Here is a 17,162-nt window from a genome sequence, read left to right as displayed (position 1 = left end):
TTCCGTTTGCCGGGAGATTTCGACTTGAATTTTCGTGAATCGTCAACCTTCGCTGACTATCTGACGAGACGCCGATGTAACGCGTCAGTTTCTCCCGAATCTGAGATTAAGTTAGATTTATGATCACCGTGGGCCGTGAGCCACAGCTGCGTCTACATTAATCCAACCTCGACGAACTATGCGGCAGCCGCTAACTGTGCCATCTGCATAGCTCCGACCATCGTTATATCGTTTAAACGCACAATTACAGTGGCTGCCAATAATATTGACTTGCAAAATAAATTGTGACTTACGAATAGCATTAGCAAACGTTCGGGCCATTACCGAGGCAAGGACCGTAGATCATGCAAGTGGTAGACGGAAGATATATTGAAGACATGGAATTACACGTTGTGCAATTATCGTAATGAGATACTTCCCACATTTGACAAGGGTTTATTATTATTATTATTATTATTATTATTATTATTATTATTATTATTATTATTATTATTATTATTATTATCATCGACGCTAATGAAACTACAATAGGCAGTTGCAATAAATACGCTCGACGCTTTGTTATTGTCCAGTGTCATCGATGAAAAAGCTACGCAAATTGAATTGATTTTTTTTGTTCTATCGACGCGTTCATCAAAACGGTCTTTTACAACTGTTTCGTGTAAACATTGCGAAATGTGTGAGGGAAGCATATCTCTGCGCATATATTTTATACTGAAATTTGTGAAAACAATTTACTGAACGGAAAAATATCCGATTGGTATGAGCGAGCAGCGAGAGACATTTCCCTCCCAAGTACAAAACCGTGTAACTCATTCGTGCTTATTGACGTCTGACAGTCTAGGAGCACATTTTGCTCTGACATAAGTCGCTCGCTCCGGCGCATTTTTAACGAAAATTGCGCGACACGTTGACGCAACGAAAGAGAGATCGACGTCGGCGACGTTCGCATCAAAGCACAAGTCTTCTAGTCTAGTTATCGCGTGACACCGTCTCAGATCGATCCCGGTAATCCTCGGGGCACCGAGATTAAAAATGTTGACCCTCGTTACTTCTTCCCGACGACGTGCGCTTTACCCGTAACCATATCCGCAATCTTATCACGTACTGTCGGGAGAAAACGTTCATGGCTAGACCACGTAGCAACGTGATGATGCATAGTTCAGGAGCTTATATATTCTTTATATCTGACTTCTTCTTGTTCTTCCAGAGGGTCTCGTCTCGTATTCCATGCCCCAAGGAATCAAGAGAGGCTCCGAGGTTGACCTTTCCGACAGGACGTACGATGGCCGCGAAGAAGCGGGTTACCTCTCCGGGGGACTTGGTCAACTTGTCGACGGGCAAAAGGGTCCCGACAACTTCAGATTGGACGTCAGCGGCAACGGAAAGGGTAAGGCACGGACTGCTTCGTGCAGGGAACGAGATTAGCGCCAGCGCTAGATCGTGTCTAGATTAGCGTGATAGAGCCGTCTCCGCGAGCCACCCCCGTCCGCCCCACCGTCCAGTCTTCTTATTCTATCGGTATCTCACGCTATCTTACTCGTTAACTTCTTTCTCCGAGCTAAATAGCGAACCCGAGATCCTGTAACCCGTGTTGTAATCTTGTAACGCGGACTGCACGTCTCTCGGAGCGATTACGCCTCTTGTTTCAAACCGTCTTACACTCCTATTAATGTAATCGACCGAGTAAGAAGAGCGTGAATGAAATAAGAGCGCGCGCAACGTATCTTGAATAACATTAAAACACTACATCAGTATCCCTGTACATAGCCGTTATGTATGAAATGCATTCCCCGTAGCGTAGCGCATATAATTTGAAATATGTGAATGTGTGACGAGAATTCTATGAAAATATCTCGGATAACTTCCGTTTTAGAACGGATATATTTGCTTCGTTATTTCATGAATTTTCAATTTACACGTGTTTTATTCGCTTGATTTCGCGCATCAAAAACACATGTTACTTTGCCGATATGTTTTCTCTCTTTTTTTTCTTTTTTTTTTTGTTTTTAACGGATGCTCACTTCCTAATCGATTTGCTGGATACGTTTGATCAGTCTGAAAAGTTTTTTCCATTTAATGAAGCGATGATTAATGCGCGTGACACCGGCTGGAAGTAATGCGTCGTCGTGGTGTCAATGATAACTGTCCTACGGATTTTATTCAGGGAACCAAATGACCGTCAAAATTTAATTGAAAAGGATGTGCTCGTGTAGGGAAATGGTTTTTCGAACGATTGATCAGGTGTAATATTCGTCGTCGTCGTGACGTGAGATGCGTCCGTTTTCCGAGGCGCGTATGCCAAAATGAAAATGAAATTTTTCTGTCGGTCTAACCCCAGGTGTGTAGGTGTGTAAACGGGAAAGTCGAAAGGGTCAGCGGAATCCAGAAAAGCCGAGAGGGCCGGCGAAAGAGCTCGGGCTCCGGAGCCAAACGTGTTCCACGGCGCCGCTCGAATCTGTTCCAATTTACATTTATATTGAACCGCGAGCTAGGCTGCAACCAGTCGCCGCTGTTTACTCGCCTTCTGGATACATTTGTGTCTTTCCATTTACGCCACAGGATACCCCTCACCGCCGTTGGTACACTCGGATACACCATCGTACTTCCGCCTTCTTAAACTTTTAAACCCGGCAAAACTGCGTACAACTTCTCCCGACTCTCTTTAAACCGGGAAACATCGTCGTCCGATATTCCTCCAGTCGAGATGAATTTCCCAGTCAAGATCGATATTTGCACCGGCACCTCCATACGAAAGCTTTTAAAAATACTTCAGAATTGCGTAAAGAAATCGAGTACTAAAAAATAAAAAAAGAATTACAGAAATACATATAAAAATATATTTATTGTATATATATATATATATATATATATATATATATATATATATATATATTAATAGTATTTTTAATATATTTATGAATTTTCGTAGAAAGAAATGATCAACAATGATTTACTATTTAAAAAATTATTTCCAAAGATCCTTGAAATAGATCTTCTCAATGCTACGGAAAATTTACATATTATATAATTATCTATATCAATTAAAATAGTACAATGATCTTGTAACAAACTACTTTCTTGTTTAATAAAGTATCGATGAAACGTATGGCAGTTGACAGCTCGTGGTCATCCTTATATTTGGTTTACGAGCATTGTATGCTCGTAACTATACAGTTCCGAAACGCTTTAAAGGAGAAAATCATCAACTGGCGGAGGTGTTGGTACAATATATCCACCCAGCGTGGTTATCTTACGATCCTCGTGAAGGTTCAGAATTGATGGTAGATAGCGGCCGAAGGCGGCGACGACAGGAAACTGGAAACTATTTACTCGAGGGACGATATTAAGGGAGGAAGGGGGCTATATGAAAGCGGATAGGTCAGGGCGATATAACGCCACCGCGCGAACCCCGGTATATTGTTGAAAACGGAAGGGACGATCGTAGTAGTTGTCGCACAGGAATCCAAACACAAAGTCGCGTGCGGGCGTACAATGCAAACTGCGTGATTGAAATTCTCCTAAGTTTTAATATACTCTAAGATTCTTATATCGCTACAACGAACACGCTATTCTCTTCCAGAGAGAGCGATAAATCGAAACGCGGAAGCAGCAATGCTGGACTTGAGACTGGAGGACCCCGTCGTTTTTTTTTTCTTTCCTTATCTCAACCATCTCTTTTTCGGGGATTTTTTTCAAGAAGTAGACATAAAAGATAAAGGAAAAATTTATAGTGTAAAGAACAGATCTTTCTAAGGCGGTAACAGTAGGATTTATGTATCAACATTTCGTGATATGTAAAAAGGTGTCAAGGAAACAGAAAAAAAAATATAAATGAAAAATGTTGAAGGATTATGAATACATCGTGATATTGTTATTTCTCTTACATTTGTATTTACGCAAAAACATTTAGACTTATTGAAAACTATCAATAAAAACAGCCAAGAAGTGTGAAATTTGAGAACAGATATTGAACATCTAAAATTTTTAAAAAAAGCTAAATTATTAAGTATTCATGTATTCGAAAATCCAATCATCACTCCATGTACATTTTTTCCGCAGAAATGCTGGTCGGGGGAATACGAGTACTTTTTTTTTCATTTTTCTTTTTTTTTTTTTTTTTTTTTTTCGTTATTAATTCCGGTGAGTGCAGCGCAATAAATGATGAACAGTGATAAGCCGGGTTCGCGTGTAGACATTCACATGGAAAAATGCAGCTACGTGGCGTAGTTAGAGATTTCGGAACCAATGTTGAAAGTAACAGAGACATTTCTGAGAAACGCATAACGCGCCGGTGCCGGCCAGGCTTTAGGGTTATTGCAGTCCATTTTCAATCCGCATATTCCCGCGGGACACGTGTGTTTCCACATGTACTCATATAGTGGGATCTAATGGCGAGACTCGCGCAATAACCTGCCGCGCGCGGCTGCTCCATAGCTCGAAACTCTTCCGTATCGCGTACCACGCTTCTCGCGCTGCTATATACCAAGCGGAACATTTCCGGGAGAAATGAAGTGAGAGGAACAGAAAGCACGAAAACAAACTCGAAACGTAATTAACGTTTCGAGGAAGCATACGAGTCCCACGCGAGAGCTCAACTTGCGAATCTGAAACGGGTAATTTAAATTCTATTAAGCGGACACCCTCGCACGACTTCTGGCAGCATTACATAACAGAAAACGTCTTTGAATCCCAAGAAAATTGCGAAGGTCACGTGCTTGCAAATTATTTAAGTTACCGAGTTACCTTTATTAAGTTATCTTCGTTGTAAAACGGCAGCATAGCACAGCACTTCGTTCCTGGAAGACTTTAAGTTATACGAAACTTCTTTTGGTATTACCTCATTGAAAATCAGTTTTTATTAAGTTTTTAGTGGAAAAATAAAATCCTTTCTCCGTCTGCTCCTCCCCTGATGCTTTACCTAATCGATTTATCCATAATAATTAGAACTTAAACATTAATAAACATAATAAGTAAACATTAATAAGTATAAGTAATAAGTTAAAATTTACAAAAAAGTTCCTACGTTTTTCATTATTACATTCATCATTTATATGTAATATGTACATAACATATATTTATCATGGAAATGTTAGACATTTGTTTATTTCATGCATACGTTTTTCGTTTACACTACATTCAAATAAATTCGATGTCACGCACGAATTGTCCACTATTCGCGTTACAGATTTTATTGTCTTGTTTATAGGTGCGTACACCGCACCTATAAATGGTTTACCGTACCATACAACCCGCAACATAAAACTTTTTTTTTTTTAATTCAAACGCATGTATTGGAATCTTTTTACGTGACATATATAGGTTACAATTTTTATTGGATACGCTCTCTCTCTCTCTCTCTCTCTCTCTCTCTCTCTCTCTCTCTCTCTCTCTCTCTCTCTCTCTCTCTCTCTCTCTATGTGTAAAAGATGAATTTGATGTAACATACAAACGTTCAATTATTGTTAAAAAGCGTCACAAAAATCACAAATAAGTAATACATTGTATGTATACAATCATATACCATTATTCAATAAAAAGTCAATTTTCATTGATAAATTTTTTAATAATTTTTTGTTAAAGAAAAATTCGAAGAATTTGCTTGTCACTTCTCACTGTAAACTCAATAATAATCTTTCGAGACTTCATAAGTTCAATATCAAAGATGTCCAGCTTTAGCCAATGGCACTTGACTTTATCTTCTTTTCAGGATTCGTCAAAGTTACGAAGTATTATAACGAATAATCTGTTTGTTCAAGGATATGAATGGGTCGGCTGGCGAAACGACACACCCAACATGCTCGGACGTCCGGTGGAAATAACTTTTGAGTTCGACTACTCGAGGAACTTCACTGCCATACACCTACACATGAACAATTACTTCACGAAGGACGTGCAGGTATCGCCTTTCGCGCCGTTACCGACATTATTTCGGAAGTTACGAGTTCCGGGGAACTACCGTAAATTTCACGATCACACATTCGGCGACGCCTCCGCGCTTTTACCGCGGTTTTAAAAACATTTCCTCGCGATTTACAGCAATTCCGGCGGCGCCGCCTGTTTGCGAGCTTAATATTTTCATCGATGGCGAATTCGTCTCGCGCTCGCTCGACGAATTATTTTCCATCCGCGCGATCTATCTCTCTAAAATGTATTACACAGCGAGCATAGTGTTTCCGCCGCTATATAACGGCACTTTATGTATACGTTCGATCTAATTCGATTTTACGAGCGATATGAACGATACGTCTTACGACATCCCCGAAGACGAAGAAGCGATACGATCACGCGCGACTGTTTCCACCTCGTTCGAGCGCCGTCCAATCGCTTGATTCTATTCCCGATAAGGCGCTCGCACGTACAACGATCTCTTTGCTGCTCTCGCAGGTTTTCTCATACGCGAAGGTCTACCTCGGCACAGGTGGTAACCAGTTTACCGGCGAGCCTGTCCATTTCTCTTACATACCCGATCAGGTGCTCGAGCAGGCGCGCGAAGTCACCATAAAGCTGCATTCGCGCGCCGGCCGCTTCCTAAAGTTGCAGCTCTACTTCGCCGCACGGTGGATCATGCTCAGCGAGGTAATCTTCGAATCAGGTAAGAGAAAAATCGATTCCCTTTCTTCCTCCTTCCTTCCCTTTTCCTTCCTCCCACGTGCCATCCCACGTGCAGCCGAAATTTATCTCCCGAACGCGCGTTACTTTCAATAACACTCGCGCGCCCTCGCAATGACCGAAAGTAATGGCGAAGCTAAAACATCGTCTGGAATTTTGTCCTTTCTCGCGCGCGGCTTCCTTCCTGTAAACGCACTTTTAAATTAAATGGAAAATCTAAGTAGCCGGTCCCGAAAATTGAAATCTAAAAATAGAATAGCTTCGAAACGTCTTATTACGGCCGCGCGATCCGACATGATTTCCAATTTTAAGTGACATACTTTTTATCGAAGATATGAGCACGACGATATTGTAGACGGCAGAAAGGAAATCGTCTCGAAGCTCGTGCGCGCGAAACTCGAAGAGAAAAATTATTCCGACGGTAGGGTAGTTTCGAGAAAAATGTACGGTAGATACGTACAACTCTAAAACTGATATAAGATAAACTTCTCTTGTAGAGAATTTCACTGACTTCAAGTAGAGATATAAAAAAGTATTCAATATACACAAAATCGATTAAAGAGAAGTAATGAGACAAGATATTTAAAAAATATACCGAGCTAAAGAGCTTTATTATTTTTCAATTTATAAATGCTATGTCATATGTGCTATGTCATATATTCTCGCCACTTATAATATGAAAATAAATAATTCTTTTCTATTACTTCGCTCCTTTTCTTTATAGATCTTGATAAAATAAACGTAATATGTACGAGCATAAAAGGGAAACATTCTTCGCAGTTACATATACTATTTACTGTCGGAATTGCCCGGACAGTAGTATCGTATCCCGAATAAAAGACAGTGTGAAACATTTAAAGTTTCTGAAATCGTTTAGTCCCACGCTGCTGTGCGCCTGACTTTAAAGTACCGCGAAAGGCAAAAAGCAGAAGTATCCACGGCACGTTGTGCGAATGAGAGCACGTGGTCACGGACCGGAAACGAAACTTACTTACCACACATAGACAGGCACACATACACACATGCGCGCGCGCACACACACATATACATTCACACATAGACGCACACTCGGATATACACTCTCAAAAAGTTTTGTCTCGAAAAGCCGGAATGTTGCACGAGCCAGACGAGCGAAGCCGTCGTTAATCATTCTCTCAGTGCGCTGTGTTCTTTCCTTTCACGAAAGATAACTTCGACAGAGTAACGCTGAAGCGAGTGATTTTCTTTGTCACCATATCAAGTGGCACATAAAACTCGGGCGTATTTCACTTCTAACTATAAATTATTTCTACGAAACTGCACATTGTAATATCACATTGTTTTTTTTAAACAACGTACGACGCATAATTTCTTCATCAGTACACAATTTATCTAGTAACGTTTCGTTGAAGATTAATATTTTCCAAAATGAAACATTTCCCCTTTGCAAATTCAAGAAACGCGCTTGTTGTATTTTCTTCTTTACTTGTTGCAGAAACGATAGTTTTGTTTGCTTAGATGAAGTAACTCAAATCCCCATATAGATCGGAAATGCATATGCGGAAAGTATTACAGAACGTAAAATATCAACAGGGATCGCGATCGAGAAACGCGGTAAATTACAATTGCATAAGAATAGTAAACTTTATTAAACATTTATGAGTTTGTAAAGCTATTACGACTATATAGCTTATTTAAGAGAACTTCCAGGTTCTTTAAATACGAACGCAAAGTTAGAATCAAAACTGTAATCTCCTCCGCTCGCTAGAACTTCCACGATAGAAAGCTTCATGAATTTTTTCTAGGAATTAAAAGCGCGTTTCTCACTTTAATGTGATATAGAGTAGACAATGTATTTTGCAGCACCAGCGTAAGACTGGTGTTCCCGTAGTCTTCCAAGTTCGGTCAAGAGGATCATGTCCGCGGCCCTACAACGGCAAAACGCAACTGTTACGGCAACTTAGCCAATGAGCTGGTTTAATCCGACATGCGACGGAACCGCATATCGATCACCGATATTTCTTTTAATCCGTCTCAAACGATCCGAGACGGAACTTAGCTGCCGGTCTCTGGTAATGCAAGCTTTCGAAAGTTCTGTGTCGCTTCGTTGCACCAGGCCGACCGCGGGAGTGGGTACGTCGTTAATCATTCGACGTACTCCGGCGCACCCTCCCTCCCCCTTCCCCCTCCCCTCCTCTGACTGCGAGCGATAAGTTGGACCAACCGGCCCAGAAACGACCAATGTTCCTCGTCACCTGTATACCACATAACTCGTATTCACGTCGCACAAACGCTTCGTTGAGCCGCGTCATCGATAGGAAAATATATCGCCCCCCTGTCCCCCCTTCACCCCCTCTCGCTTGTCCGCGTCCCCTCGGCACCGACATCGAGTTTTCCACCGAGCGAGCCGCGTCGCGAGCTTCCACCCCAGCCAGCGAAAGCATCAAGGGCAATCGCGCCTCACCTCGATTAATTTTCCTTTTTATAAATTGCGCGTACGAACCGCGTCTAACTGCTCGAAAATTGGAATATTTTCCGGTGTCCATTAGTCGATAAACTGCCGCGGTACTAATTTTCAGTTTGCCTAACGGGAAATTCCAGCTGCGTGTGACGCGAATTAAATTCTGGTCGCGATATTTGTTCGTTTTCGAACGATCGATGTCGTAGAAAACTATCCCGCATACAAATGAAATCCTCTGTGTCCACATCATGACCACAAAGGACATTTTGTACAATCCGATCGAAAACGTCAAAAGACATCGCACAGAATTTAATACGTTTCTGAGTATCGCGCACATTTCTCTTTGCCGATATCGCAATGCCAAATACCAAATCCGCTTCTAATAATTCGTCGATTAGTCGTGCATTATCGGTGATTTTACAATGGAATTTACCTAGTCATTAATTAATCTAGTTAGCTTCAATAACGCTTTCCTCACCGTACGATACGCACGGTGGGCGAGATATTTTTTGGCTCGGCTATTTAATGCGAGCTTGACGAGTGTGGATTTCATTAGCTGTAATCCTGAATGCACAGTTATCTCCGAATGGAACAATACCGAGGACGAGGAGGTGAAGAACAAGAGCGCCATTGTACTGGCGACCGGCAGCCCCTATCAAAATAACGAGGGTCCACTGCAGAGAGACGAAGTGAAGGCTACTTTTAATAAGGAGGAAAGTAAAGATAACACCTGTAAGTCCTGTCCGATCTTTCTATTGTTATTTCGGTAAGCTACGTTCATAATTTTCCGCGTAATTGACGCTCTTTTCACCGAGCTTTTTCTCCTTGTCATCTTTTATAACAATGAGCTCGATGTATCATGAATGAATTGTATGTCGGGAAAGAGAATCATTACACGACGATTGTGCTAGCAATTTATTACAGAAATATTAATTTGAATATTTTATTATTAAAATGCAATGTACATTTATCGCGAATCCATATTTTATGAATGGCACATGTCACATAATTTTTTCAGTTTTTTCAGATTATTAAAAGTTGTGAATTGGATTAAAAAAATCTAAAATTGGGACAAAATGAATGCATGAAAACTTATATAAAACATAAAAATATAAAAATATAAAAATTGATACATTGAGATAGTAATTTGAAAAATATTATACGCAGATAATTGACTTTCTCTATTATTCATGTCAGGACGTCATAATAGTATGAAGTTGGAAGGTAATAAGCCGCATCTTTGGTGAAATCTTCTTTCTGATGTGCGTCCTTACACCACAATTAATGGAGAAACGGTGACGATGGGGCTTGAAAACCTTGTGAGAGCGAAAAAACTGCGCGAAAAAGTACATCGAGTAGTCCCTCGGAACGTCCTCGATTACCTGCAAAAGAAATGTCATGAAAGAAAATGGTCGCTTTTGTCCCTTGGCTGCGCTGAGTTTGTTAACCAATAGAACGATACCTTTTTTATCCTTACAAAAGCCGCGCAATTAACCTGATTAATTCCTTAACTTTCTGTTCGACTGAGATGTCGTGGCGTGGCGTATCGAGATACTACTAAAAAGACCAAGATCCATTAACGAAACTTTTAATGCTAATTAATTACACTTAATATTCTCGACGATAAGATGGACGGCGAATTAATTTGCATCTCTCTTTCTGATGACATTCCGCGACTTGTACTGCGAAAGAGTAAAATCTTTCAATCACACGGAGATGAATTGCTGAAATTTCTAGTCGGATTTGTTGAAATTTCTTCATAACTGTTGCCAGCATCTAATTCGCGTGCTCAATAGATTTGTATATTTATGTATACGATTGCTCGAATTGCTCTTTGCGTGTCCGTCTGTTAAATCCGTCCGAGATAAAGCGCAAGAAAGCAGGACGAGGCATTTACATTTTCTCACTTGCAGCACAGTGTATACCAAATACTCATTACGTATTACACCGCGCAGAAAAGTACAAATGCGCGAACGCGATAATAATCTGCGGACTAATGTAATAAACGTTCAACGATATATTAGAAAGAATAATATTTTGCATTCTTGTTGACCGTTGTGCTACATTATTATACCAAAATTGGTTTGCAAAAGAAAAAGGAGATCAACACGAAAACTTAACAAGAGCATGAAACAAGATAAATCTTTTTTGTTTCGCAGATATATCTTTATCCGGAAAATTAACCTCTCTTCTTTCTGATATTTTTATTCGGAGGAAAGACGAAGAAAAGAATTTATCGCAGTTCATCAGAAAAAGTTAGTGGCTCAATTTCAATCTCCGTGCGTTGTAAATTATTCTATCTTTTATGAAGAAACATTAAGATAAATTTCTTCTTTATTATTAATTATTTTAATAATTATTTTTTTATTTATTAATAAAGTACCTTAATATCATTGTATGTGAAAAAATTAAATATTTATTATTTTGTACTTATGACTTTGCTATTTAATAATGTTAAATGTCTGAGTATAAACCTCTTGTTTCAAATATATTGACAACGAGCAATTATATCACGGAATTAGATAATTATGAAATAACTTAATGACTTATGAGATCGTTCTCTTGTCCTGTTTATTGATTTATAAAATACTCGAGCGATGATCAGGCTGTTGCGGTAGACTACGAAAGCCATCAGCGAATATTGTTTTTGTTCAGCCGGGCACTGATCAACCGTGATCTAGTTACGAGCTTCGTGATGAACGCAATCATCATTATCGTTCCATCGTACATTATGCGAGGTTACCTCGGCGGTGATAGGATTATCCACGGTGATAGGTCGTGTTGCTTGATGCATCAAGCATCATGGACGAGTGATTTCGCTATCATGTACACGCACGGTTCAGCTGTCTGTAACAACATCGAAATATTATTAATAGGAAATTCTTTTGTTATCAGTACGATTATCGGTATTCCACTGCGCTTGATTCAAAATGGCAATCACAATTATCTGAAAATTTATCAATTGTAATGACAAGAATAGAAATCCTGATTTTCAGTTAAATGGAAAATTTTATTCTGGAGAATCATATTATTATTAGCAGTTACTAAAAAGTTAAATGATGCAATTATAATCTCGATGTTAATTTTTATTATTTATTAATTTACATTTAATTTTTATTATTCTAAAAGATACGGAATAAAGAAAGATAAAAAAGATGATGAAAAGGATTTCTCACGGAAAGAATTACTGAATATATGATCGATTAAATTATAGCAAATAATCGTTTAGAAAAAAAAAAAAAACACGAAAGGATTCACAAAGGACAATTATTTAAACGTTAAGGACCGGCTTCGAATCCTTAGGACTTACAATCGATGTTGCGATTAATTAATGCAAATTATCTCTAGAGCGCAGTTTAAGCCAGTGACAATGTACAAGATCACTGAGCTTGCGGTGTAACCCGTTAATCGTTGAGCTAATCAATTCCCTCCGTATCCCCAAACATGACGGGTGCATCTGTTTTACTATATATACACCTTCAATCGTTTATATATACAATATATACACGTATATATTATATAGATACACTTTGTTTACACACATATCCACTTTTCAGTTCCAGATAAAAGCAAGGAACCAGAATCGAGGCAGTTCGTCGGTTTAGTTATCGGCATCTTGACGACCGTAATTGTGATGCTGCTCGCGGCGATCATGTTCATCTTCTATAGGAACCGTAGGCTCAAGGCTGCTCTCGCGCCGTCAACCTTCTACGATCAACAGGGTGATCTCAAGGTTACTATAAAGATCGACTACTACATGTATGCATGTCTATGTACATAATTTAGTACCGCTGTAATATTAAGTCAGCAGACTCTCTATGTATTCACAAATCTTTCGACTTCTAGTAAAATGATCTTCTTTTATCATGTAAAAGTAAACTCATTTTCATCATAAGCGAGATAAACTCATAGCATAAGCAATCTACTGGCGTTTTATTTTCATTTTGAAATACATGTAAACGAAAATAGTATTTCTTAAAATAAGAAAGAATAGTGAAGAATTTGAATCTCCATAAATTCTTTATATATTCAATCTTTCATAATTTGTCATACGCTACATGAAATATCAGCATTAACCCTTTTATTTCATACTTTTCTTTCGAGATTTTACATAGAAAAGAATTTTAGGGTTTGGACGTAACACGCATAAAGAAAAAAATTATTAATTAAAGATTCAAGTATAGTAGATAGTCTTTTGTATAGTGATTTATCATGTTAACAATGATGTTAACAATTCACTAAATGACGACGATTTTGTTTTTCGGTCACAATTTTTCTTTGCTCGATTTCCAACCTGGTTTAATGCCGTAGTCTTGCCTCTGACTTTAATAAACCGAACAGGCACATCTATTTACTTACGCTTTCAGGTCATTTTACGGCGCTTTTGAGCAATCGCGCAAAATAACTTATACCTACCTATTACGTACATCGGTTTAGGTACGAGCGTGCGCGTAACTAGAGGGGAAAATGCGGCGATCAAATATTTTCTTTCAGGCGAAGTCGCAAACGAGATCGTGCTAGAACGAGACGATTAGAAAGACGCTTGTTCGTTATGCGCTTTTATCTTTTCGCGATTCACACAATCGTGAAACTTATACGCATTAATAGTAATTATAATAATAGTTTACATTTAGTTATATTTATAAAAAAAAAAATTATGATTAATAAGATTTTTTTAAACAAATTATATGCATGACAAATATCGTCACTTTTTCCCATCGCGATACAATGCGTAGAACGAATAGGAAAAATATCTTGTGATGCACACGAACGATCCTATTTTTCTCTGACGTCGCATTCCATCGTAGCGGCAGAACCCGCTGGAAACGTTTTCCGGCGAAAGAGACGTTTTCAGTCTCGCACCTCGTTCTAACGCGGAATGTCTAACTTTGTCGTAAATTCCGCTCCGACTCCTGTCCTACGAAGCAACAAGAATTATTAACGTCGCGCGTTTACCGCCCTCGCCGGTGGACAGTTTGCACGACTTTCACGATGTATAGTCTATAAATGTTAAACTTGGCTCTTTACGCAGCGTGATGATTTACGTCTCGAAATTCATTTCGTGCGATAAAAGATCATTTGATCAACATCAAGATCACTTAACAATTAAATTTTACATTGGCTTGAAAATAGCATCGGAACACGTTTGAGAGAGAAAAATGCCGAAGAGAGAAAAATCGAGGAACAAAGTGTACACTCGTATCTTCTGTTACTTGATTAGACCGCTGTTATCTGCGAAATCAAACCGACGATTTGTGATGGTTAGTGCAAGGTAACAAGGTAAGAAGTGAATTCTGCAGTAAGTAATGTCTATAGATAGAAAGTGCCGTCGATGAGAGGCGAGAAAGTAAGAATGAGGAATAAAACGTTAGAAGAGAATTGAACGTGTTACGCAAAAAGTTAATACTGAGTAGAGCGAGAAAAGTGAGGCAGACGGAGAAAAGAAAGAACTCTGAGAACTTCGCGTATGTTTACCAAGCCACTGTTGTTCTAACCGGATTAATAGCAAAGTGAAGTTCGTTCGTAGAAATGGACAGCTTCAGTACTTTCCCATCCTTTTTCGCGGGATATAACGGAAGACAGTAATTAACGACTTGCTGAACGATGAGAAATAATGAGTGCCAGACAGTTGAGCTTGCAAACCCTTGGAGCTTTCCTAACTTAACTGTTTGCACGGATGGAGGCAACTAGAGAAACGTACGAAGCGACAGTCGACAATTAATAACGACGCTAACAACCTATCGAAATAAATTGAAGACTCGCGATGGCGACATTAGCTATCAGGGTGACTAATTAGTCACTCGGAATATTTCATTCGGCTCATTATTAATAATGATAAATGAGGTGAAAGAAAGTTCTAGGAATCAAGAAGTTTTCTAGCAAGCAAGTTCTCTACTATTAGAGTTTACAGTTTGAAAATGATAATCTATATAATATTTCATATCACATTTGATATGCAGAAATAATCATAATATTCATATATTTAGCAAATATGCGCGGGAATTAATTAATCGTGTTCAATCAGTTCTGGCTATCGGTAAATATAGGGAGGAGCGGGGGGAACACGAAAGGGGAACGCGTTTATGTAATATTTTTCATTCGCTTGGCGAAGCTCGAACCAATGCGCACACGTCTCTCTCCCGCTTTTACCATACATCACTCAAGATATTCTTCGACAACCCAATATCTTCCACGGCTAAGTTTTTACCAGCCGCCGAAGAAGTGCACGGGTAGTCGAGCTGACTCCACTTAATTAAAAGAGCTGCCAGAATGGCCGTATTGCGACGCCGTCGTCGTCGGGAAGACGTGCGTTATCTTCGTCGTTCACCCGCCGCTAAGCGGCGTCATATATACTCCAAACGCCTTCTTCTCCTCGCCCATCTTCACCGACACTTCTCCTCCTCCTCCTCCTCCTCCTCCTTCCTCCCTCCTCTTCCTCCTGCTCCAACGTTCCCGGCATTAGCCACCTGCTACTTGTCCCGTCTTGAAGTTGCGCGAGCCACCCCCGATTTCCTCTCCTCCTCACGAAATGACCCTATTGCCCTGGGTGCAACCTGCGACCCACGTTGGATCTCCAGAGAAGATGGCAGATTATGTCTGCCAGGTAGAAACCGCTGTCAATTTATCGAGCAATACGGGTCGGAAGGAACAACGTTTTCTTTTGTTCGCACTTTGCTCGCGTGTACCTGATTCAATCCGACGAAAATCCGATATCTGCTTAACCATATCGAAAACACCGACATTTTTTTTCGAGGTCTGTTTGTCCACGAACTGTCATTAATTAAATAGACGCCAATTTATTGCGGTATAATTATTCATCGCCTCTCGTTTGCTAAATACTGTATTATCGTCTACCAGCGCTTAATTAATTAATCACTCTATGACTGCAAACTACAACTTATTAATCACCGCGGCTCATTTGTTATCGATCGCAAATGATCCCGCGTTTGAATCCGCCATTTTTCACGGGGTACATTTTTATTTATCAGCGTCGAGTTTTCGTACGTTCGAACATCCATTTCGTCGTAGAAACTGATCCTATCCCTCTATCGGGAGTGGTCAGGAAGACAATTTACAGAACACAAGACCCCGACGATTTATCGAGCATCATGAACTGTGAAAACTAAACTTTGTTTCGTGGATGACACCATATCGATCTGTCTGATCCCATTTAGAGCGAGTATGATGGAAGACTCGCTCTTTTTTGACACGGCAGCTCCATCGGTCTGCTTTAATACGTTGGAGGGAAACTCCGGGATAGTATATCGCTTAAAGCTCCGCGAAGTGTTGCGCTCTTTTTTCCCTCCTCGCCGGGAATTTACGATGCAGCAAATTCTTGTTCCAGATTTCATTGCGTGGGATTATTTAATTTACGTAAACGCTCATCCGCGTATTATAGGTCAGGCTATTTTTTTTTTCGCAAATTAGCAAATCAAATTATATTGAATTATCCACATATCAGTGGATTGCAATAAATAAACCCGTTTACAACATTGCCTTAAGGGCATGTGCGTGAATCATATGCGTTATGCGCGGGACGTATCGGACAAACAATAACAAATACGCTCGTGATTTCATTCATATAATAAATTTAAAATTTATTATCGTCGAATGTGAGGCGCAGCTTTGTAAACGCGCGCGTTTATCCGTATTCTGCATTTTCATGCGAAAAGAGTACGGCTGAAGGAGAGACCCCGTGCAAAAGTAAGTGGTAATGCGATTACCGAGTTTAGCTCGGAAAGGGACTCGATACGAGAGACAGTCGAGTGAAAACAGATTATTTTAATTTAAACTAACAAGCTCTCTGATTTTCGTGCGCTGTAATCCTAGCCATGAGTTAAATATATCTATGTATGTGCACTGTCACGACTCGATGGTTAAAAAAATTATCTGTTAAATTGTTGGAAAAGACTGACGATGTTTAAACAGAATTAGGAAAAAAAGGAAGAAGAAACGGTGCTTTTATGCAGAAACATTTGAGAATTGTCATAAATTTCTTTGGAAGTTTAAAAAGTGTCGCTGTAAGTTGAAAATGCTGAAAACTCTTTAGATATAATAATTATAATATCCAAGGGACAGAACGTTTTGTGACAACAGAATATGCCAAAGT

At 39.6% G+C, this 17,162-nt stretch overlaps 1 protein-coding gene across 2 annotated transcripts in view; it reads left to right on the top strand.

Annotated features, from left to right (window-relative positions):
* The window catches only part of Ddr (discoidin domain-containing receptor 2), a 168,630-nt gene that overhangs the window by 126,315 nt on the left and 25,153 nt on the right, over positions 1-17,162 (top strand). For both annotated transcript variants that reach the window (XR_016138987.1, XM_011643757.2), the window contains exons 7-11: positions 1,211-1,390; positions 5,760-5,899; positions 6,388-6,595; positions 9,629-9,784; positions 12,610-12,785. Coding sequence is in view for 1 of the 2 variants with exons in the window: in XM_011643757.2 (XP_011642059.1) it covers positions 1,211-1,390; positions 5,760-5,899; positions 6,388-6,595; positions 9,629-9,784; positions 12,610-12,785 (860 nt within the window). In the remaining variant the exon portion in view is untranslated. The remainder of the gene's footprint in view (positions 1-1,210; positions 1,391-5,759; positions 5,900-6,387; positions 6,596-9,628; positions 9,785-12,609; positions 12,786-17,162) is intronic.

The sequence above is a fragment of the Pogonomyrmex barbatus genome, unplaced genomic scaffold (genome assembly GCF_055798465.1).
Source record: "Pogonomyrmex barbatus isolate J1 unplaced genomic scaffold, ASM5579846v1 scaffold2, whole genome shotgun sequence".
NCBI classification, from domain to species: domain Eukaryota; kingdom Metazoa; phylum Arthropoda; class Insecta; order Hymenoptera; family Formicidae; genus Pogonomyrmex; species Pogonomyrmex barbatus.
This window is presented reverse-complemented; position numbering and strand designations above follow the sequence as displayed.